Genomic DNA, 23635 nt, shown 5'->3' with positions numbered 1-23635 from the left:
GATTGGACATACCGGATGAGCAGCAGGCAAGTGACGGCCCCTCTCCTATCAACCAGGATCTCAAACCCCGGTGGACCACGGTTTCGCGGCGATGCTCCAACAAGCAACACTCTAGCCTTTCGTCCCAGGAGGTATGGAAAGACATCATTGACCACTTGCGTAGCCTCAGTTGGAGCCTCTCCCCAGCACGCTCCACCTCTGGCTCTCTCTAATGTTGTGCAGCTACTGACAGCTGTGACTCTCTGAAGTGGCCACCAGTGCTCCATGCTGTTCGCCAGCAGCACCCTCCCACAATCCTATTGCTTTGTGTACACTTCTTTGGACTTCGGAAGGGGTGCATACTGGTGATCTTTATGCCCGCCCTTGCTGGATGACTCTCTGATGGGCCCCGGGGACATGCAGGTCCTAATCTGATGGTTTTGCGCTCCTCTACTTGCAACCTGGATGGTCCGCCTCTACCCCCGTTCCTAAGGATGGTGACTCCTCTAGCAGGACCAGAGCACCTCAGTGCTGGTTTCTGCCCCAGGAAAGGGATTTGTTCCTGAATCACATGCAGGTATAACAGTGAGGGGAAACCTTGGGATGTGCTGGCGCTCTCCTTTCACAGGGAGGGCGAAACATTGTAGAGATTATTTGAAGGGGGATGCCCTACTTGACCCTGGGGAGAGATGGGGGTGGGCACATGGTGAGGAGACATGGTCTCTTGTTCACACAACAACACCTAATGCTTTAGCGCTGTGCTACCCTCCATGACTGACAGGGATACCCCTCAAGATCCCCCCTCCTCGAACAGGCACCAAATTCACTAAATGTCCACTGCTTGAACTCCCCTAACAAGGGTATGCAAATCTGACGATATAGCCTACATCATGACCCTGACGTAGTGCTCCTACAGGAGACCCACTTGATGAAGGCAGATGTACATCTTATGGCGCATCTGAAATACCCCCTGCGATACTTGGAATACACTGACTCTGAAACTTTGGGGGTGGGGATTCTTTGCAAGACTGGGTACTGCAGATCTGTCTCAAATGTCACCCAGGGCGGGAAGGGCCAATACTTGCGACTGCAGGGATGTAGAAAGCCGACTCTCCTTAATGTGTATGCCCCGAACACCTCGCAAAACACCTATCTCCGGCGCATATTCTCTGATCAGAAAAAGGTCGTAGAAGAGGATGTGGGACCTCCTCCTGGACCGGAGTAATGCAAATTACCAGAGCGTGGGGACGATGTTGGCGCACCTTAAAAGGGATATTGAGGGCTGGGGCCTTGTGGACGCCTGGCGGTACAAACACCCCAACATTCGGGATTATTCCCATTACTCACATGGGCACACATCCTACTCCTGCATTGACTATGCTTTAGTTACGCCATCCCTCCTCACTTGCTTACAAATCGCGGAGCTCTCTGACATGTCCATCTCGGACAATGCGCATTTAGAACTTACTTGGGAGGATCGAACCGTGCGTGCGACAGGCCCCCCTCCCACCTCCCCCGCAGGCACTTGCCGTCCCAGCTGCAGCGCGACCGGGTGGACATGGAGGAGATCCGGAAGGGTATTGTAGAGTTTTTTCAGCTCAATGCATCCCCTGTGATTTCCCTACACAACTTGTGGGATGGGTTCAAAGCTACAATCCGGGGCGTCATCACCTCGCTCGTCATACCTAGAGGGAGCGAAGCGAAGCTAGTAGAATCCAAACTCTCTGCGGAGATTAAACTCTTGGAGGGCACAGACAAGGAGGCCTCCAGCCGTCGTTCTAAACGGCAACCTGCACTGCTGCGGGGCCAACTGCGCGTGCACCACGTGGGCAAGGCCGAATGTGCTCTGCTGTCCCTGCATCAAAGGTACTATGATGGGGGGGACAAGGTGGGCCGGCTCCTGGCTAGTAAACTGCGGCAGCGTCAGGCGAAGGCCCATATTGCTAAGATCCAGACGGGCGCTTCCACATGGGCGACTGCTGAAAAAGATAGGGCGGAGGATTTCCAGGCCTATTATCAACAACTCTACTCTCAGGAAGATCCTTCTCCCACGGGCTTACACTCCTACTTAGATGCTTGTCACTGGGACCCCTTGCCCAAGCATCAAGCCACCCTCCTTGATAGTCCCATCACCCAGGAGGAGCTAGGCACAGCTCTTAAGCGTCTTCCCCTTGGCAAAGCCCCAGGGCCGGAGGGCTGCCTGTGCATTTTTACTGCGTCTTCCTACCACAGCTTCAGGATCACCTCCTGAAGACTTTTAACTCTTGCACAGATAACACGTGTCTTATCCCCCACTATGGCCATGGTGGAGATCTTCCTTATACCCAAAGCAGGCAAGGACCCGGCATTGTGTTGCTCTTGCCAGCCCATAGCCTTGCTCAACACTGATGCTAAGATTTTCACCAAGATCTTGGCGTTGCGTCTTGAGCCTCATCTACCGGGTCTCATTGACCCGGATCAGGTAGGCTTCATCTGCCACTGTCAGGGCGCGGATAACGTCCGCCGGGTAGCGCACCTCATTGAAAAGGTTTGACACCTCAGCATCCCTACATGCCTTCTCTTGATTGATGCAGAGAAGGCGTTCAACCGCGGCAACTGATCCTATCTCCACTCCGTGCTGTGCAAAAGTAGTCTGGGACGGGAGTTTTTCTTGAAGATCATGGCGTCGTATGTGGCCCTTACAACTAGCATTTGACTTAATGAGTGGGTCACAAGGCCAATTTCGCTGCACCCAGGCATGAGGCAGGGGTGTCCACTCCCACTCCTCCTCTTTGCGCTGGCAGTAGAGCCCCTGGCTATAGGGGTAAGAGACCTGGAGAGCATTAAGGGAGTGACCTTTGGAGGCCAAGAACATAAAATCAATCTTTTTGCTGATGATATTCTATTCAGACTGACGAGAATCCCAGACATCGCTTCCATGTGTGGTGGACACCCTGCGGGCGTTTGATTCTGTCTCAGGCTTTAAAATCAATCTCTCCAAAATGTACACCCTTAATATTAATATCCTGGCCTCAACAGCTAGCCCACTGAGAGGGCTGACCCCCTTCCAGTGGACGAGACCTCCATTACTTAGTTAGGACTCCAGTTTAACCCAACACACTCTACATGGTCGCGTGTCAACTGAGCAATCTTGTGCTGCTCCATGCTAGCTGACCTACAGCGATGGAAGCCCCTGGATATTTCGGGGCTGGGGCGCATCAATGTCCTTAAGAGGAATATCTTACCCCGGGTTCTCTACCTATTGCAAACGCTTCCGACCCCGATCCCACACGCGGACATTCGGCGATTACAAGAGATGACCTGTGAGCTTTCGTATGGCATTGAAGACGCCTGCGGGTGGCTCATTTTCTTTTGATGTGTTCCAATCTTCAGGACTACTATTGGGCGGCGCATCTGAGATCCAGCTCTGATTGGGTTGCACGGGAGAGTGAAAAGCATTGGTTCCATATGGACCGGGCAGTGGCATGCCGGCCATTGTTGGACTTTGCTTGGCTGCCTAAGCACGCCTGCCCCCGAAGTGCATATGTTGCGGCGCCGACAAAGACAGTTCTCTATATATGGGACAAAATAGCTGTCAAAAGGGTCCTGACCACGTTCCCGTCCCCACATACTCCTATTGCACGCAACCCGGAGTTCCGTGCTGGCATGCCTAAACAGGCGTTCCGCTCGTGGAATAAAGGAGAGTGACAAACAATTGGTGCCTTGTTAGCGGGGGCATCCCCAAGTCCTTTGCTGAGTGCCAGTCTGACTTTGCACTACCACGCATGGCTCATTATCTAAATGTGAAACCCTGTCATTGGATTTCCGCCCCGAGGTGCATGCGGCGGTGACGCGTCCCTTCACCCCATTCAAAACATTGGTGAGAGCTTTTGAGTACCCCAAAGGCCTCATATCCAAGATGTACTGGGTGTTGCAACATTCAACTCCACCGCGCCCACACCACTACCAGACTGCGTGGCAGACTGCTACCCCGTAAGGAATCACACCCAAACAGTGGATAAGCTGTGGCAAGATATCCTTCAAACTTTCCGCAGCCTTGCCTTGCGCGAAACTGCCTATAAGCTGATTCGACAATGGTACTATATGCCCTCCCGCCTGGCCACCATGTATTGTTCCGCCTCCAATTTATGCAGGAGATGTGAGCTAAAGGAAGGCACTCTCTATCATATCTGGTGGTCCTGTAGTGTGATAACTACCTTCTGGAAAGAAGTTCTGGGCCATATCAAAGTGGTGGTGAGCTAGCCGATCCCCCACTACATGTGGTGATCCAGGGCATCCGTCCCCCTAATCTGAAGGCGATGACTAGGGTGGATTAGCCTCTCATAAGCCATCTACTCCTGGCAGCGCGACAACATATAGCGTGAGCATGGAAACAGACCTCTGCCCATTCCATAGCTCAGTGATTCGTTCGGGTGTGGCAAGCTCTGGCTATGGAGAGGCTCTCGCATAATATAGCGAATATTGAAAAGAAATTTCAACGCGTCTGGCATCCTTTGCTCTCTCATCTCATACGCATCAAATTCACTTGCTTTAGTCCCCGAAGCTCGGAGTCTTGCAACTCTTCCCAGGAGATTGAAAGGTGCATGAACCCCAGTTTGTTGGTAGCTCAGTCGTCCTGGGAATGCCAGTTACTCTCTCTGCTGTCTTCAGCTTGCACCTACCCTCTCCCTGTGCAGTCTGCGGCACGCAGGCACCACTTGACATGTCATAACCTGTGTGGTTATTGTTATTTTTCTCTTATTGCTATGCTTTTTGTACTGCAGCTGCGTGGTAGAATTCACCTCAGCATACCCTTACACCTCGCCTATGGGGTTAGCGAAAGTTTAGGCCCTCCATGGGTTGCCCGCCATTGGTTGGCCCTGTGGGGTGATATTCATACTTACTGCTACCAAACATTAGTCGTTTTGGTCTGGGTCCATGGACCCTGGACTTAATCAGCACATGTTGCCCCTTGTTGGTTATCCGTCACTTATGGCTCTTGGGCTTTTCCACACCTCCATTAATCCTTGCTCCACAGTTTTACTTGACGTGGCCGGACCGAAATGGTAGTAGGCGACTTGCTGTGTATCTGTATATTGCTATGTTTGCTATTTCGTAATGCTGCCGGCCCGAATAGGGTTGTAGGCATTATACTGTGTTCACCAATATTTGCCTGCAATAAAGTTTTTTAAAACTGGAAAAAAAAAAAAGACAAAGAACTGTAAAATAATCATTACTACACTAGTGGCAAAGATAATCAAGAGCAGATTTATTCATTTCTGTATTGTGTCTATATAACATGCGATATGTCAAGGTGCTGACCGGTTTAAGCTTCAAAGTCTTTTTGAAGAAGACAGGTTTAACTTTGTGGACATCAAGAGAGGTTGTAAGAAAGAGCATCATTTGGTCGAGGTCACTTGTACTAGATCCCTCAGTGGTCACTTTAATGGCCGTTTGCATTGGAGACTGAAGATATTTCTCTGACTTTAATAGTAACTGGCAGATATCAGTTCTGTTCTCATCTAGATCCTGTTTTGAATGCCTTTTCGATATTTCTGATGATGGCTTTAGGCATGAGTGCAGAGAAAGCTAACCCTCTCCTTGAAATAAAGGAGGGCACTACATAAAATGGTCAGCCTCTCCCAATTTTCATTACTACTGCATAATACCCATTTTTGGGTACAGGAGGATTTTTTTCAGTACATTTGATACAACATGTCATTCCTTACTAAAACATCTAGAATATTGTTGACAAAACTTATACGGGGAGTCTATGAAAGCACACAGCATCGCCTAAACTTACGTAGCACTTATTCGGCCTAAAGAATACGGTTACTGAATGAATGTTTACCACATTATAGGAACCATTAGTGAGGACTGATCGACATGTCAACGAGAATCAGTTGTCAGAGAGAACAAGACTAGTAGTGGGGCATGGCAAACAGATACTTCAAACATGGTAAAGAAAGAGGCAATGCGTAGGGAACCTCACTGTGGAACATTAAGATCTTGGACAATATTGGTAATCTGGAAAGATTTGGGCATTGAGACAGGACTGATATCTGAAATGTTTGGAGTGTCTGAGCCTGGTATGATATTTTGTGAAAGTGTAGGCAAGGAATATGCACCCTCCCCCCAGAGATTGTACCATGAAGCGTAAGCATGTAGAATGTAATCATAATGGTGTGTAGTGCATGCTCAACGCAGATACAAGGAAGTTAGCATCCATGCATCAACATATACAGTCATATGCTGAATGTGCATGGCACATCTGTAGTGTTTAAAACACCAACGGCCAGATGTCCAAAGGTTTTATGTTCGCAAACGGCCCAATTTGCAAAGGAAAAAAGGCATTTTTCAATGTACATAGGCCCAATTTGGGATTCAGCAACCTATTAGTGAATGGCGAATTGGGTTTGCAATTCGGTATTAGTAAGGGGCGGTTTTTAGGGAGTTCCTTCCTAATACCGAATTGCAGAGGTATGTGTGATGCTTTGCGACCGAAATGCACTTGCAAAACATTCATATTTTACCTCCTACTTGAAGTAGATGGTAACCCATTCCCAAATGGGACAGGGTCCTAAGAGACCCCTTCCCCTTTCTGAATGTTTGTAAAAATATTTTTAAGAACAGGCATTTGCCCAATGGAACCCTGCCTACTCTTAAAAAATGAAAAGAAAGCTTTTAATTTTTCTTTCAGAAACGCATCCCATTTTTCTTTAAGAAAACAAGATGCATTTAAAAAAAATTGCTTTATATGAAAACCATTAACAGACATGGTGGTCTGCTGACCCCAGCAGGCCACCATAATTATGATTTTTGCGATTCCCAATGGGTCTCAAAGTGAGATCTACCTTATGAGTATTAATAAGGGATCGGATGGGCTAACAAATGAGGGTTTTGCCCATGCAACTGATGTCTCTAATGTTTCCATTCCTCGTTCTCCTGCTCTGTTATCTCCCATTAATGCACCAGACTGACTAGATAAAAGTCATATGTGTACAAGTAACAGTACGGGTCGTATGAGATCCGGGGCAATTATGGATGTAACGATTAATTATGGTACAATTTATTTAGATTTGAATTTGAATTTGAATTTTAAAATATTTATAGAGCGCTCTTATACCAGAATCGGCGCTAGATGGCAGAAGACCAGTGGGTGCAGAGGAAAGGGTTATACGACTACAGATCTGGAGAACAGGAAGGTTTTAAGATGTTTGCGAAATTCCAGGTAGGAAGATGACGACCTAAGAGTAAAAGGGAGTGAGTTCCAGAAGGAAGGAGCCAGCACTGCAAATCTGGCCCCACCAGACTTCTGTTTTCTAAAACGAGGGACTGACACAAAGGCCAAATGAGTGGAACGGAGTTCTCGGGAAGGAAGGTAAGGGGAAATGGCTTCACACAGGAAAACGGGAGCGGTCCCTGATCTGGCCTGGTAGGTGATACATCCAAGCTTAAAAAGGGCCCTCTCCCTCACTGGGAGCCAATGGAGAGACTGCAGCAGAGGGGTCGTATGGTTGAACCTGGGGAGTCCGTAGATCAGGCGAGCCGCCTGATTCTGAATCTGTTGGAGCCGGCGGAGCAGATAAGCCGGCGCACCATTGTAGAAGACGTTCCCATAGTCAAGGCGCGAGAGCACCATGGCCATGAGGATGAGCTTGAGTGCAGCAGTTGAGAAGAAGCGGGCGACCTTTCGGATGAACAAGTGTCCCCTCCAGGTATTAGTAACAATAAGGATGCTCTACAAGATGAGGCCCAAAGTATACCTGAAATGTATGATAATAATGTTTTTAATATTTTACGACATATCCCCCCCCCCCCCCCCCCCCCCCCCTGACGAACTTACAAGACCACAAAGCCCCTCAGGCCTCACTTCTAAAACTAATACAGTTGATGGCTCTGATATTCTCCTGTGTTTAAATTTACTGTCCTGGAATTTAGCAGGTATAAATCTGAAATTATGTGACCAGGACTGGTTAAGGTATATTACAAGCTTTGATGTGTGTCTACTGAGAGTCTACATAGATGGGTATACATACCTTAGTGTAGACGCTAAACCTGCATTGCACTTCGGTAGAGCTAGTGGAGGGCTTTTAATGATGGTAAACTGGTAACTCCCTTGGAATTCCCTTGGAAATAGATTGGCCTGATCTAATGGGGACTCTAGTTACTTTACCCTCTGGTCTATATCTGGCAATATTTAATATCTATATTAGATGGTTAAGCACAATGGCACATCCACTCTTTTAGAAACGTTAGATACCATACTGGATGATTTACCCTCTGATGTGAGAATAATAGTAGCAGGAGATGCAACACCCCCTTTGAACCCTGCTAATTTTTAACAGAGATCACAGCAGAGGAAGATGAGTGCTGGGGAATTCCAAAACTGATAGCGCCCCCAAGAAAAAATCTTACTTCCTGTGCATTACAATTAGTCTTGTTGGTTACTAGTAGAGGTTTGAGAGCCCTTAATGGTCGTACCATCTCTGACTCCCGACATGCACCAACATTTAAGAGGGGTCTATGTGTCAGTGTAATTGATTATGTATTAACTGATATGAGAAGGTGACCTTTACTAGCGAATATGAAAATTAATGTAAGGTCTGATAGTGATAATAATTCACTTGCGGTGACATTTGTTGGAGAGCCCTTGGGACAAGGGTATGCTGCCCTGCATACGGTTGTCCCCGCAACTCCAGTAACCAACAATCGTCGCTCTGTTAAATGGCCCAAAGTTATGGCAAACACAGAAGTCTATTCAAAACTTTATAAACAGTTTGTTGCCTTCTTTGATCAATATGAGGGGGTAGACCCAGCTAGAATACCTATTTTAACAGTTCATAACCAGTTGTTTGCTGAACTCCAAAAGATCTTTTATAAAGAGGTGACTGTTACCAATATTACTCATCCTAGATATAATGTATGGTTTGACTCTGCATGTACAATAACAATGAATTCATTAAAACTGGCAATTATTGAAGGCGATAGAGGCAAAATTTATTCTGCCAGAGGCCTGTTAGATAATGCCCCAAAAATGTTTAGTCGGCAAGTCCTGAATAAACTGACAGAATGGATGGATGAAAAACAAATACTTTCTCCCTTTCAAGCCAGTTTTAGATGAAAAATCAGCACTATAGACCAGATGTTTTAAATTCTCATTATTACACTGGAAAATGTGCTTTTACATCAGAGTATGCTGTATGTGGCATTTATAGATCTTAGAGCTGCCTTTGACCTCATCCCCCATTCCAATATGTGGCAGGTCCTACTCAATCTAGGTGTCCACAGCGACCTTGTATATTACATGAAAATAATTATGCTCAAGTCCGCTGGGGACCGAGAGGCGAACTAACAGAATGCATTCCAATTGAACGAGGAGTTAGGCAAGGCTGTGTGCTTGCCCCTACTTTGTTTTCTCTGTACCTAAATGATGTAGTTAAGGTTTTGCTGAATTGTCTAAATGATTTCCCAATGCTGAATAATAAGAAGGTACCGATTTTAATATTTGTTGATGACTCATTACTCATCTCAAAGTCTCCCATGGGTCTTCGGACCCTGGTAAACATCGTTTAGGCTTTTGTAATGAAAGGGGTCTTGAGCTGAATGTTAATGAAACTAAATTCATGATAGTGAGCAAGTGGGTCAGGAAGGTAAAACAACTTTTCGGGTCGGCAATGAGGTCTTTGAGAGGGTTGATAATTTTGATTATTTAGGAGTACGATACATGGACAGTTTTATTCTGAGGACACAAAAGAGAATGTTGTCTCACGTAGTATTCCCAGTCCTGGGGATTTATCGTGCCAAGGCGCATGGGGCTGCTCTCTATGGGGCTGAAGTCTGTGGCTATGTTGATGCTCAGCCCTTGGCATTGGCAGAAAATAGCTTTGCCAGGAAAGCATTATGTCTCCCTCATAGTACACCCCTTATCCCACTGTATTTAGAACTGGGACTAAAAAGAGTAATTGATTTGGTTGCCTTGAATATAATGGTTTATTGGGTCTTTCTTTGGTATACACCAGAGCTGTTGATTATAGGGATTCTCTGAATTATGTTCTTAATCTATCAGGTGCTAGATTGCTTCCATGGATTTAACTTGTGTCTTCTTGGGTGGGAAAGTTAGGTCTCCATAGATTCCGGACTGATCCTATCAAATTAAAGAAAAGGGGTATACACCTATTAAAACCACATATTGGGGTTTTATCCATGAAGGTATACTAAGAAGAAGTTCAATGGGATCTTTGACCAATGCATTTTTTGATTTTAAATCTCTCCCATTTCTTGAGGTATACATAGATTTTATACCTTGCGCTTTTCCTAAAATTCCTTTTATACAGCTTTGCCTGGGGACACTACCTGTAAGATCATTCACCCATAAATGGAATATCGCACAGTCAACATTGACCTGTCCGATGTGCAATCAGGGTGATGTAAACTAATCACATCTACTCGTTTTCTGCCCAGAGTACTCCTCCCATTGTAGGAGGTGGATCCTTCCCATTTGTCGTGAACTGGGGGTTACACGTTCTCAAGTAGCCCTAAGGATCTTAAAGACCGATCTCTCGTTCAGAACTGCTTTAGCTGTTAGTAAATTTCTAGAGGCAGTTTGGCATAAATGCCATGCAATTTTTTAAATCAAACCAGTGTAATGATTATGAGCATTATTTTATCTCTCACTTGTAATAATGAATTGTTTTTTTATGTACTGATCTTATGGCATTATTATCGCAGCTTACTTATATATATCTATTGTTGTTTTTATCTTATATTGATGCCATTCATGGTGCTATCTTTTAGATTTTTGTAAAATTAATGTGATATTAATTCTGTATCATTTGGCACTTTAAATCCAGGTATGTCCCTGATAAGGGCAGATACCACATACTGCTGCTACCACTGTATATGGATACTTGTTTTACCATGTTTTATCTTTTTATTGCTTAGTTGTTATTATGATTGCACATTTTGAATTAGAAGTGGCACTTGAAATGAGTTATATTCCCTTTGCTTTGCGGGTGCTTACAGTATTTAGCCCTGACTGATAATGGTGTATTTGGCAATAATATGATTTATGTTCGGTGTACTGTTACTGATATTTTAATGTTTTGTTTGTTTTGTTGCAAACTTTGATGGTTGTAATACCCGAATGAAGTATTTTACTACTACTAATGAGGTAGATCTATTAGCAACCTACTAGGAATCGAAAAACGTATTAAACACACATTTGTACATGGGTGTTTGCGATTAGCAAATAGCGAATCACACAAATTTGATATTTGGTAATCATAAACCATTTCCTACGTACATCTGGTACTAAGGCCCTTATCAGGAGGGCACAGTGTTTGGTGGGGTTTAATTGGTGTGATAAATAGCAACTTGTATATGTTCTGGAGGTGTAACATGCATGTTTTTTGGTAATTATTTGGCATCTTTCTCCCGGTAAAATTCAGGAGGTTTTGCCTTGCCAAAATATACTGGGCAAAATTATGGGCTTGAAATACCTTACTCTCCACAATTTAATGGGCTACTCGTTATGAGGGTTTTAAACAAAGTAACAGTACTTAGTAGCTCACAGTGCAAAGGTATCGAACACAGTAAAAGACACTGACCTCTCCTTCATGCCTCCATTCCCATCATTCATACTTTGCTCATAGCGTTTGTTGATTTGATTGAAGGAGCGAAAGGAAGTGGCCGAGAGCATCCGCGGTGTCACCGAAGACCTTCCTGAGACATCGTTTGAGTTGCTACCTATAGTGAGAAGAGTTGGGAAAAGGAGCTGATCTAGAAGTGATTTTAGTGCCCAGCAAACTTGATTTATTCAGATTTTATTATATGACTATTGAATACAATTTATCAGACCCCAGTTCAATATAAAAAGGGGTTACTTACCTAGTCTTTCCATGACTGTCGAGGTATGAATGTTTCAATGCCAGTTCAACATTTTCAAAAATTTCTCAATGTTCTCTCCCCCCAACTTTCTGACACCAGATGTGGGAATGGTAAACCATTTTTGAATGCTGTGGTTGTTATGTGCATTCAAAGGTCCGTCAGACACTTGCCTTAGCCAAATGGTTAGTTAGAATGTCTTACGCATAGCCAAGGTGAATGCTGGAGAGTCATGCCATAGGTTGCTTTTTTGCGACGAGGCTAGTATCGGCTACCGATTGCATGAAAAAAAAGTCCCTGCACAATTCCTAAATTGCATGAACAATTGACCAGGACTTAACCTTTACATGTTTCCCTTTAATATTTATTTTGAATGTTGTTCTCCTTCCCTTCTACTTTTTGCATGCTTTTTTAGGTCGAGCTGGTCCAGCGAAGCCCTTATTGTTATCAAGTTGCTGGGAATGTGGGACAGGGGATGGGCACGTGCAGGGCCGTCGGCGATTTCAGCATGGGTGCGTGCACGTTCACCCACGTGCCGTGCACATCACCTGTCCCAGTTCCAGAGCAAGTCAGCCTCTCGCAATCGCGCACGCACGCACACAGACACACACACAGACACACAGCCACACACATATACACGCACAGCTATACACATACACAGCCACAAACAGCTTCACACACACACGCGCACACACACACACTCGCGCACACACACACCCCACTCTCACCCCACTCACCGGGCTCTTTTCTCGCTGCGCTGCTACAGGCTTCATCACTCCGCCGCATCACCTGGCACACGCGGGACTTCCCTCACTCATAGGAGCCCCGCGTCAACACTGCTCCCGTCACACCTGTCCTGGGGCGGAAGTCCAGCCCCACGACAGGCGTGACGCTCCCGAACTTCCGGTTTTCGGCCGCCGTCGGTGATACATAACTGCTCTTGTTCATATACTTGCAGGAGAGGGACACAGCACTTTTGATCTGTCGAGCTGAACTGACACCAAAAGGCTCAAGGATACAATTACCCCTACAGTGGTACATTTAGTCAAAATGCCACTGGACTGGGTTTAGAATTATAAATTAGCTTTCGCAATGTCAGCTGTACAGATGGTGGCAATTTAGCCGAGTATGCTCTGGCGAGATCACTGGTAGCAAACTGACTGCCCCACCTCAATTTCCTTTCACTGTTGTCCAGCTCAAACCAGCTCTCAATTTAATCATTTAACCCACCAATAAAGTTTATTTAGCCAGAAATACATTTAGAGCCGTGATCCTTGAAAATGCATTCCTTTGGATTTATCCTCTGTAAAGTGTGACTAAACCCGAGAGTTTCTGAGTCGGGACTGCCAATAAAAGGGTAATAAAAATATCTCTGCTCAGAAGTGCAAATACATCAGTTTATAAAACACAACCTGCCTTTATTTTGCCACTTTTTCAGCGAAAATTCTTAATTTACTTTGCTTCTGAAATCTGCAACATTAGTTTTCTGACAACCCCCAATAGTTTTTCAAAGAAACACCCACGATATAATCAACAAGCGTTTGCAATGCAATAGGCCTCGCATTTGCGAGAGTTTAAGTAAGCTATTGGCTTTGTAAAGGGCAATGCCTTTTTTTATGTTTTAAAAATCAACACATAAAAAAGGCATTGTCATTTACAATGCCAATAGCTCAAATTCTCGTAAATGCGAGACCTATTGCATTGCAAATGCTTTTTTGTTTTGTTTTCCATGTTTTGTGAATCAGTAACTCTTGGAAGTGTTTACAAGGTCAGTCACTATTTTCCTCGAAGTTAATTTAAAACATCCTTAGCTAGCGAGGTGTTAAGGGTTCAGAGCCCTTTAACAGTGCTGTGTTCTGGGTAAACATTTCAGGAAAGTTAAGTAAGCTGCAGGGCTGTGTTTAAAGTACAATCAGAGCAGAGAGTTCGCTATAGTAGCACAAATTTCACAAATTATGAGAAATACGGTGACACCCATGCAAAAACATCCATCTTTCGCACCATTTTTTAAGATCCTGGGTACACCTTTTGTTCAATAAAGTCTCCAACTACTATGTTTTTTTTTGCTTTGCCTATTGGCTCTTCCATTGTTCTTCATTGGGACAATTTGTCTTGCTGCCATTCAGGTAATCAATCCTGGGCAACATGAATCTATTATTTTCTTATTTAGTATTAACCTCATGATGGTGCTTTCTTTGTGGTAGGGGATAGATATAGAGTTTTTTTGGTGTGGTATATCCTTCTTAGCTGCATTTCAAGTGTTGCCCAAAGCGCGCATGTTGGCTTCTCCTTTTTGGTCCTGACGAAAGCCATTCTGACCCTGAGAGGCACTTAGTAAGATGGATGAAACATGTACAGTGTTTTGAGGATAAGTTGGATAAAATTAATATTCTACACATATCCTCTACTATTAGTTTTTTTACATCGACCAATATTCCCTTGATTAAAATTTATGTCCAATTGACTAGGAGTAATGAGTTTATTTTAAACACGGCACTTAGTCACTAATTAACTCCCCATCACCACCTTACCCTCGAAAATCAAACCAACTCTGCTGTAATCAGGCATCGTAGTACAACCTGGAAGCATTCGGTGACCGGGGGTGGGGAACCCCATGATGAAGCATGTCACCTACTAAGTAGGTGAGTGAAGATTCTTTTAAAAACACTTGATGGGTTCCTATGCAGTATACCTCCAAAACAACACCTACAAGGGGTTATAGGTATAATAGTGATACTTCTAAAAGACCCGTTCTCATTATGTTATTGTACGGGTACTATGTTAAACTTTTTTTCCCTGTGGTATGAATGTTTAAGCATAAAGGGTAACAGTTATCAAAAGAGCACTCAATTCAAACACCACAGTGAGGGTTAAATTAAATACAAAGAAAACCCGAGGTCACAGGTTTTGAGACCTAGTCAAAGGGAGTGGCTCCTAATCAATGTGATCAGGAAGAACCTTAAAGAAAGAAAAGTTTATTTCGTGAGTCCCCTCACTCACCAGGGTTTCCCCACGGTGACATGCTTCATTATTGGGGCCATTCCATGTCTCTACGAAATGGGGCATGCTGCGACTTGCGAAACTATGTAGGAACACTTTTAGTGGAAGACTATGTGTGGTGCAAAGTGTGGTGGAGTGGGTTGAAAGTGAATTAAAAATACCTTGCTAGTGGGCTTAAATACTTTATTCTTGCTCCTAGGTTGGTATAGCTAACAAGCATTTGCAATGCAACAAGTCTCGCAGTTACGCGAGTATAAGCTATTCGCATTGTAAATGGCTATGCCTTTTATTTTGGTTTTTAAAACATAAATAAAAGACATTGTCATTTACAAAGGCAATAGCTTAAACTCGGGTAAATGCGAGACCTATTGCATTGCAAATCCTTGTGTATAAATGGATTTCGCTAAACTGTATCTCACTTTCTTTGAAAACAAAACCCTTTAACTAAACAAGATCTATCCATCAACCATTTGCATCTCATAAAACCCTCTCTTATGATCAGACTGATGTCATTAATGTATCTCAAGGAAACTGGAGTAAATTAATGGGATTGTTTGAGAGCACAAGACTAATCCCAATAACCAGTGGCTTTGTCGTGTTTATATCTAGGACCCTAATTCGATATTCCCGAATTATGCCCTTGTGAGGTTATAATCAATAATATCCTGATAAAGGCATAAGAATCAGATCCATATTCAGTAATAGCCCATGCAGTCCAAAGCACAGCACGGCTACTCCCATCGACTCCTAGAAAGCACAACGCGTTCTTTAAACAAACCAAGCCTCCAGCAGCCCGGGAAATCCCCCCTGCTTTTGTTTTGATTTGAACAAGAACTCCTGAAGTCCAGAAAGAACTGTTAGTTCTTAGTGATGTCTTATGTCCAAGCTTACGTCAAACCCGGCACCTTCCAGGTATAAAATACCAACAGTTGCCTTAAGCAAACACACAGTGGTTTGGAGCAGAGCGGCCATCTACTTGCCCGAGAGCCCAGCTGAGGCGAGAGCCCACGGAAGCGGCCCCTCCCGTTTGACGCACTGAGAGAGACGCTGTCTTTTTCTCCAGCCGAGAAAATCCAGCTCCGGTGTTTCCAGCCTACCCTTGCGGGTTACTGGGAGATGAAGTCCTGAGGAAAGAGATACCAGACCTCCCAAATTCTATTACCAAGGTACGGAGCTGACTAAACCCTTAAGAGAATTCTTGATGCAGATTCTTGGCAAAACAATCTTAAACAACTTAACTTAAACTGCTACTTACTCATCCTTTCCCAAGTATTAGGCTTAGGTCAGGTACACCGGGGTAGGTTTAGTTAGAAGCAACAGTTGAGTACATTAGTCAATGTATTTATGTAAGTATATATTTTATCCATTTTAAAGTATCATATGGCTAAGGAACCATATCACTGCTTTTACAGTATTATTTCCTAATACTACTTTTACTGTACACACTTTACTTTATGATAAGTATTGCAATTGTGGCAATCCATTTCTCTTGCATGAGAACGAAGACTGCTCAATAAATAACACCATTTATTGAAAACGCCCGTCTCTCTATTTCTCTGAACTCTGGTGAAACTAAGTATGCACGGTTGATTGAGCGAAATAGCTGTCTATTGTTTTCACACGACTCTAGAGATACACTCTTATTCTGAGGGAGCAAAGTTGTCATGTTTATGCGGTTGTCGGAAACTGAATCCCTTCTTGTCTGAGCCAGGGAAGTTCATCCCTCCCTATTCATTCAAGAAAGTTTCCAGTGACCTCTGAGCTAGCTGGCGCAAACCTAAATTAAGTTTAACATAGTCAGAGCCTATTGGGAAAATAGGAACTACACTACAGCTTGACCACTAATGTTGGGCTCCCAGGTGGTGTGCTACTTGCCAGAAAGTGCTTCAATGCCTTGTCAGGGGTAGAAAGCTCAATATCAATGCAATTTCAATTTCAAACTGCTTGTTTGTCGCTCAAATCTTAAATTTAGCTTCTCAAATATGCAATGCTGGTGGAGGATTAATGGCTAGTGAAAGAACAACCTAAAAACTAAGGGGAGAGGGTAGACAGTTGACACAAAACTGAAAGGTTTCCACCAAATTCAGTTACAAATTTTTCTTCTGCTTCTTCAAAGATTGAGGCATTCATAGCAATCCTGACAAAACCTTGTGAGTTGAAAGATTCTGCATGATTAAACTGGGAACCTTGTTTTCGTTGAAAAATCAGAGCACAGAAATACTTCCCTGATAAGCTGTGTGGAAAAGACTAGGTTACTGCCCTGAAGATTGTAAATGTACATAAGTTCAGCTTAAATGTGCCAATAACTCAATTTTCAAAAGTAAAGGGAAACATTGATTTTCAGAACCATGAGTGGCCATATATGGGATGTGAGAGTATAGAAATTAAACAGTATGATGACATTACTATGTGTTAAAATGTAGAGTTAAATGCAGGTTTATGAGCATTCCAGAAAAGAATAGCACCCACAAATCCGTAGGTTTGTGGGTATGCACAGGCTACTTTCAGGACATGGAAACACTAGCAGATTTACTTTTGTGAGGGGTAAAAGTCTTTCTGTGGAGGGAATGTTAGAGTAGAGGGAGAGATTCCTACACAATCGATTTACAGTGTTTTGTATCGGTACTCTGGGTCTTGGAAACCAGCAGCGACCCTTGTTTGCATTTTTTAGTGCACGTCCTCTTGTTGTTGCTATCTAGTGTTGGAGGGACATTTTTTCGAAGGAAGTATACATTTGGACTTGTAACTTAATCATCAGACCCAATGTTTCTTAGTGCATCTTCAGATCGACACTACCAGTCACTTGTTTATTTCTCACCTTGGTGGTATATGTAACTTGTTTAGTTTTTATTGCTAACTGAGATTATTCTACGACCCTTGTGGATGGCAATGGGTCTGCTTCACTCATGCTATATTGAGTCTTGGCTACCTTTGACAATATTCATTAACACACACACCTTGAATACTTCTGGCAAACTGAAGTTAAAGGCAAGGCCCTAAAATGTATTTATTCTTTCCTGTCTAATTTTATCATATCATCTTGACTTCTCCTTTATGAGTTTCACCAATCTCTCTCACTTCTGGTCTCCGACATCTCTCTGTCATTGCTCCAATCCTATTCTGCAGCTCCCTAGGACTCTTGCGTCTAGTTGAAGCTTTTCACCTCAACCTCACGTGCTACAATTAGGCCAACAGCACACAGATTATTTTCAAGATTATTCTTTTGTGGGTGGGTGTTTGCATTTGCATGTACCTGCATAACCTGCCTAAAACCCATGTGTTTAGGAGTAAGTATGTGGTGGAGATCCCTGCACAGAAAGGACAGGAGTGGCGCGGGCCTTCCCATGTAGGTTAGTGAATTGTATTTTGCAGCATGTGAGTAGCACTATGGTAGTTCTACTTGATGTACAACAAAATGCAGCTTGTGAATTAGGCTCTCATCATGGTTGTCATTGCTGTCACATGTGAGAAAGCACGCATCTAGACTGAACACATGAACAACAGAACAAACGGTGTGCCTTTGGTGCTGTGATTCTTTCGTAAGGGTACTTGCAGGACAATGATTACAGAACTGACCTCAGCCTGCTTGGCTGAGTGATCAACAACCTAGCAAAATCCCAAGATACCAAGTCAAATTACCTGAAACAGACCAAAAATATTACTTTATTCCTGTAGCCCTTTTCAAAGGAGAAAGATGATTGTAGCCTACCCAGTGAAATAGCACATTCAATATTGTCACTCGAATGTACAGACGAATTCCAAATATTAGCTTGTCTCACTTTTCCACATTTCGCACCAATGCCTTATGGGCTTCAATGCTAAATTTGACTAAACGCTTTTCATCTTGTCAAAAACGTTTCCTTTGATGTGTGCTTGCTGTATCATCTGCTTACAACAGCTGAGTTTTGCAAAGGCAGCCCTGATGCCATGGTTTAGATGTTGTAATATGGATGGAGCCATTATGTGATATTTGACTTATATGACACGTTGCAGTTTATGTGCAATATAACTGTGGCCTAATCTAAAAGTTATATATGCAAATTGGGGTTGTCCAATTATGTACTACGTTTAAGGGTAGGTGCATATGCACTTGGAGATGTTCAGCAGTCCCTCAGTTCCTAGAGTCCAAACACAACAGCATATTAAGTCCCATAAAAGAAAACAATCAGGGGCGACCATGAGAAAAAGCATGATTTTTGTTAGCATATTTGTAGGTGTTCTTTTTATAAAAACGTTTCCGTGCATAATCATGGCACAGGTATAAGGATAGTGAAAATATGTCATGAGAACATTGCATAAATTGGCTATTCTGGGAATCTAACTCTATATATTTTATTGCAAATTAGCAGTATATCCAAATAAATTTCCTAATATGGAGTCATCGTTTTATTCCGGTGTACTTAAAAATGTTCCTACTTACTCTCACCGAAGCCCCCATTTCTGCTGATGAAGTCAAAAAATGCCTCCAGAATTCTGCACAGATTCATTACAATTCCAATCTCCTGGGCTGGCAGAGGTTGCATCTTCTTGTGTTTATGCACAAAGTTCAGTCCTTCTTCCATACTTTTAGCAAATAAAGTGTGAAGAAAGTGTGCTCCAGCAGCAGTTATCTTTGTAGAAACACGCGAGATCCAGGTTTTCATATAGGGCTGCCAACCTAGATCAACAGGGTCCTGTGGAAGAGAAGACAGTTTAATAACAAGCAATGCTACAAGCAAGGCTAAAATACTGGCCCGTTTGTACAGTTATTAGAGCTGTATATGAGATGTCATTAACTAGTTGCAAAATACAATAAATTCCAATAAGAAATGCAAATTCCATTATGATGTGCAGCTCTCAAAATCTGACTTCTGCACCACATACAGACTCTCAAGCAATGTAAGGAGGGAAAATGGGCCCCATGTTGTTTAAAGGGGGGAGGGTTCAACTAAAAAGACAATGGCTTGTGTGAAAACAATATTTCCTCCAGAATCCCACTGGGCAATGATTGAGGCAAATTAATTTTCATATTTACATTGCTATACATTCTATTGAACCAAGAAATAAGGGATCAGAAGACCCCAGACAGTCACACCCACTGCCCTACATGAGGAAGAACCTCTCATTTGAAAGTAAATGAAAGATTAACTATGAGCAGAAGGCCTCCATTTGGAAGTAAAAGGCAAGGCCAAGAAAATACGTCTAGACAAGAAAGTTGAACCCTAATCAGATCCTAGGAGGGATGAAGAAGGAAATTAGGAGTCTAAAACCCATGCACTTGGAAGTTATGTCCTTCTCACGCAATGCAATGAATTTTGGAAAAGCCTGCAGCCTCCCACACTTCCTTCCTTCCTAGGAGAGTACTTCAACTACAGGAGCGAAAAATAAAATACATTTTAGTGAAAGGATTCACTTTGGCAAGTCAGCTGCTGGACACCCTTTGCTGATCTCAGGGCTGTTCAACCAGCAGTTCCCATAAGAAGACCATAATCAAGGCCACCCTAAGGGAAAACATACTTTATTTACTAGTCCAATTTCAATGTCTGACCTTTGACTACACAACCGGTTAACCAGATACCCAGAGACCTGTGAGGAGATTAGAAGGGCAAGTCTTGATCTGCTGCCTGGCCTGGATCCCTGAGGCCCCAATGACCTTAGTGCAACAATGCATTACATACCACCGTTTCCCTCACCTTACGTTACCCTACTTGGGTACCCGTAAGGTGGAATGGCAGGTGATGCTGTGGGCCACCCAACCAACACCTCCCCTGCTACCAAGGGGTCAAGGGCTTCAGTGGTGTAACAACATTTGAGAGTCCCCCGCTGCAAAGTACATGGAGGGGACCCCTCATGCCCCCCATGCTGTGGACCCAGTCAGGAAACTCTCAGACCAGAAGCCCACCGCACAGTGCCGAAAGGGTCCCCCTGGAGCTCGGGCTTCTCTCTGCACTGCAGGGACTAATGTTACACCTCTAGGAGGATTTATCTCCATGTTCGGCAGTAGTCCTACATGGTCCCTGCCGGTGCAGGACCTGCTCTCAATCTGCCATAGAAAGCCGGCAGAGGGTGAGGGAGAGAAGGTCGAATGAGGCGAGGGGATTGGAGAGTGCCAAGTATATTTAGAATTTATGGGGTGGGGCTGCCGAGGGGTTTGGAGGAGGATGTCAGAGCACATACAGGAATTCTTTAATATATGGAAGGGAGTGGGAGCCTGAGGGAAGTGGAGGAAGGGGGTTAAGGGCGTTTTGGGTATGGTTCCCACCTGACTCCACTGCCCTTGCACACGTAAACCATGGACTCATCTTACAAGGGCACATACACTACATGATATTACAGGTATCACGGACAATGTACGAGAGCTTTTCTATTATGGTCTAGGATGTAAATTGGAATCTCTTGTTGGAAATCAACAAGTTATTTATAACTGTCCAACTAGCAATGTATGTTGCTTTTCTCACAAGTTGGTGCTCACAGTGCAGGGACACAGCACACTAGATTCACAGGATCACTTATGTAAACTTGCACATTTCCCTAATACCACATTTGTTTATCATGTTTATTTATGTATTAAATGCTAATGCGTTATGCTTGCAAACATTTGCATGCACACATGTGCACTTGTGCCTGTGTAGAAGACCTACTTGCTTTGCCAGGGTTTCTATTATAATTAAGAGAGCTGTCGGAACACCGGAAGCACCTGCTACAGGCGGAGTCTTTGCTTCTAGCATTATGTAAAATAACTCCATTCTAGGGATTGCAGAGCCTATGATGATAGCTTGAATGGAAAGGTCTGTTTTACGTGCACCCGTTATCGCCAATGGTAAGACGTGACAGGACGTGACGTCTTACTGTCGCCAGAAGCTTCATGTTTCGTGCTGTGACATTTCCAGACCTGGGGCCAGAGTCCCGTTTCTGTTTTAAAGCGTGTTGCCGTCTGTGATCATCACGTCCGATTCATAAATTAAATCCTAGAAAGATACGTCTCCTTTTTACATTTTTTTTTATGACAGTTTAATATAGTTCAATCGTTCAAATATCAGTTGTTTCAGGTACAGGGAGATTAACAGATTGTTATGAGGAAGTCACGCAGTGGTAGATCCAAGTATTTCTTGAAGTCTAGTCGATGAAACAGGCGAGAGAGAGCCAGGCAGTACGGCTTCCACTCCAGGACACCGGCAGTAACTGATGCCCTGAACCATTGGAACAGCAAGTGCATTCCAAGCCTCGCTCGGCGCCACGCTCCAACGCAATAGTAACCAAACAATAGCAATAGTACAACACCCCCCCCCCCCCCCCCTTACAATGCAATTAACAAGAGATCATTACAAATTAAACAGAGAGGAAAAAAGAATAAAGACATGAGATTACAAAACATATTCTTTCGGCCACCCCGGAAGTACTATTTTCCTTCTTCCACTGTCGCCAGCATCCACACTTCCCCCAGCATCCCCACATCCCCCAAAAGGTTCAATGCCACCCAAATGCCTCTCCTCACTTCTACCAAGACCAGCGTCTTCTGGGGTGAAAGTGTTGTCCAGGACTACCTGCCTAAATTCTGGGTAGCTCTGGCTAACCTCCCTCGTTCATTGTCATGAACCCCATATTGTATGGACTGTGATAAGAGTAGTCTTCCACACACTCAAAATTAGCCCATTTTTCAGTGGGTGGGGCTTTACCAAACAAGACACTTCGGTGATGTCCCAAGCCAGACTCTACCATCATTCAGTCTCACAGCATTGCAAAGAACTTCCAGCACTTTTTGCGGCGCTTCAAATTGATTCTCACTCTTAGGGATTTTAGTAGGTCTTCTAATGCACACCCAATCACCAACCGTAACTGGGACATCTTTAGTGCTATGACTTTTATCGTAATACTCCTTACTTTTCTCATGCACAACTCTAAGCTGTTTTTTAACATCAGTAGGAGACCATTGCTCCACCTTACCTTCCAAAAGCCAACTAGGACTAAACTTACATCTAGGTTTCCTACCCCTCATCATAACGAAAGGGGATAAACTCGTGCCACTGTGAATGGTTACCCTATATGCCCAAACAGCTTTTTGTATTTCCTGTTTCCAATCCATTTGTATACTCATGGCTGCTTGGATCACACCCTTCAAAACACGGTTGAACCGTTTTACAGTACCATTGCCACTTGGGTTATACAGAGCAGTAGTCTTGTGCTTTACACCAATTCTCTCGAAATAATTTTGAGCATTTCTTCAAGTACATTCTACTCCATTGTCACTTAAAATGCTAACTGGTAAGCCTTCCATCACAGTTTGTCTAGAAATTCGAAAACAATGTCTGTGCCAACTTTTTCCACAATATATACACAACAGGCCATTTCGAGAATAGATCAATGGCAACCAAACCATATTCTTTGAATTTACCAACCGGTCCAAAAATATCCACACCCACCACCTCCCAAGGTAGACTAGGAATTAAACCCTCACTCATATGAAGTCGCAAGGTCTTTAAAGGTTTGTCAGCTGAGCAACAAACTGGACATTATCTAACAAATATTTCAATCTCCTTGTCTACTCCTGGCCACCAAAAAATACTTTTGACCACCAATTTGGTCCTCACCACTCCGAAATGACCTTCATGACAAAGTTGTAATATTGTATTCCTCATGTTTTTAGGTGTAATGACTCTGTCACCTCTCATGACCAATTCTTTGTTTACAGAAACTTCCATTCTCACCTCCCAAAAAGGTTTCAGCTCTTCACTTATGCTGTTTTTCTTAGGGTAACCTTTACAAATATGTTCAGACACCTCCTGTAAATTCTTGTCTTTAAATTGTTTAATCA

At 43.7% G+C, this 23635-nt stretch overlaps 1 protein-coding gene across 1 annotated transcript in view; it reads right to left on the bottom strand.

Annotated features, from left to right (window-relative positions):
• Positions 1-23635, bottom strand: part of DNAH14 (dynein axonemal heavy chain 14) — a 1270113-nt gene that overhangs the window by 596309 nt on the left and 650169 nt on the right. Inside the window, exons 41-42 of the mRNA XM_086926153.1 lie at positions 19265-19517; positions 11568-11706 (exon numbers count right to left, since the gene is read on the bottom strand). Coding sequence (XP_086782279.1) covers positions 11568-11706; positions 19265-19517 — 392 coding nt within the window. The remainder of the gene's footprint in view (positions 1-11567; positions 11707-19264; positions 19518-23635) is intronic.

The sequence above is a fragment of the Lissotriton vulgaris genome, chromosome 6 (genome assembly GCF_964263255.1).
Source record: "Lissotriton vulgaris chromosome 6, aLisVul1.2, whole genome shotgun sequence".
Classification (NCBI taxonomy): domain Eukaryota; kingdom Metazoa; phylum Chordata; class Amphibia; order Caudata; family Salamandridae; genus Lissotriton; species Lissotriton vulgaris.
This window is presented reverse-complemented; position numbering and strand designations above follow the sequence as displayed.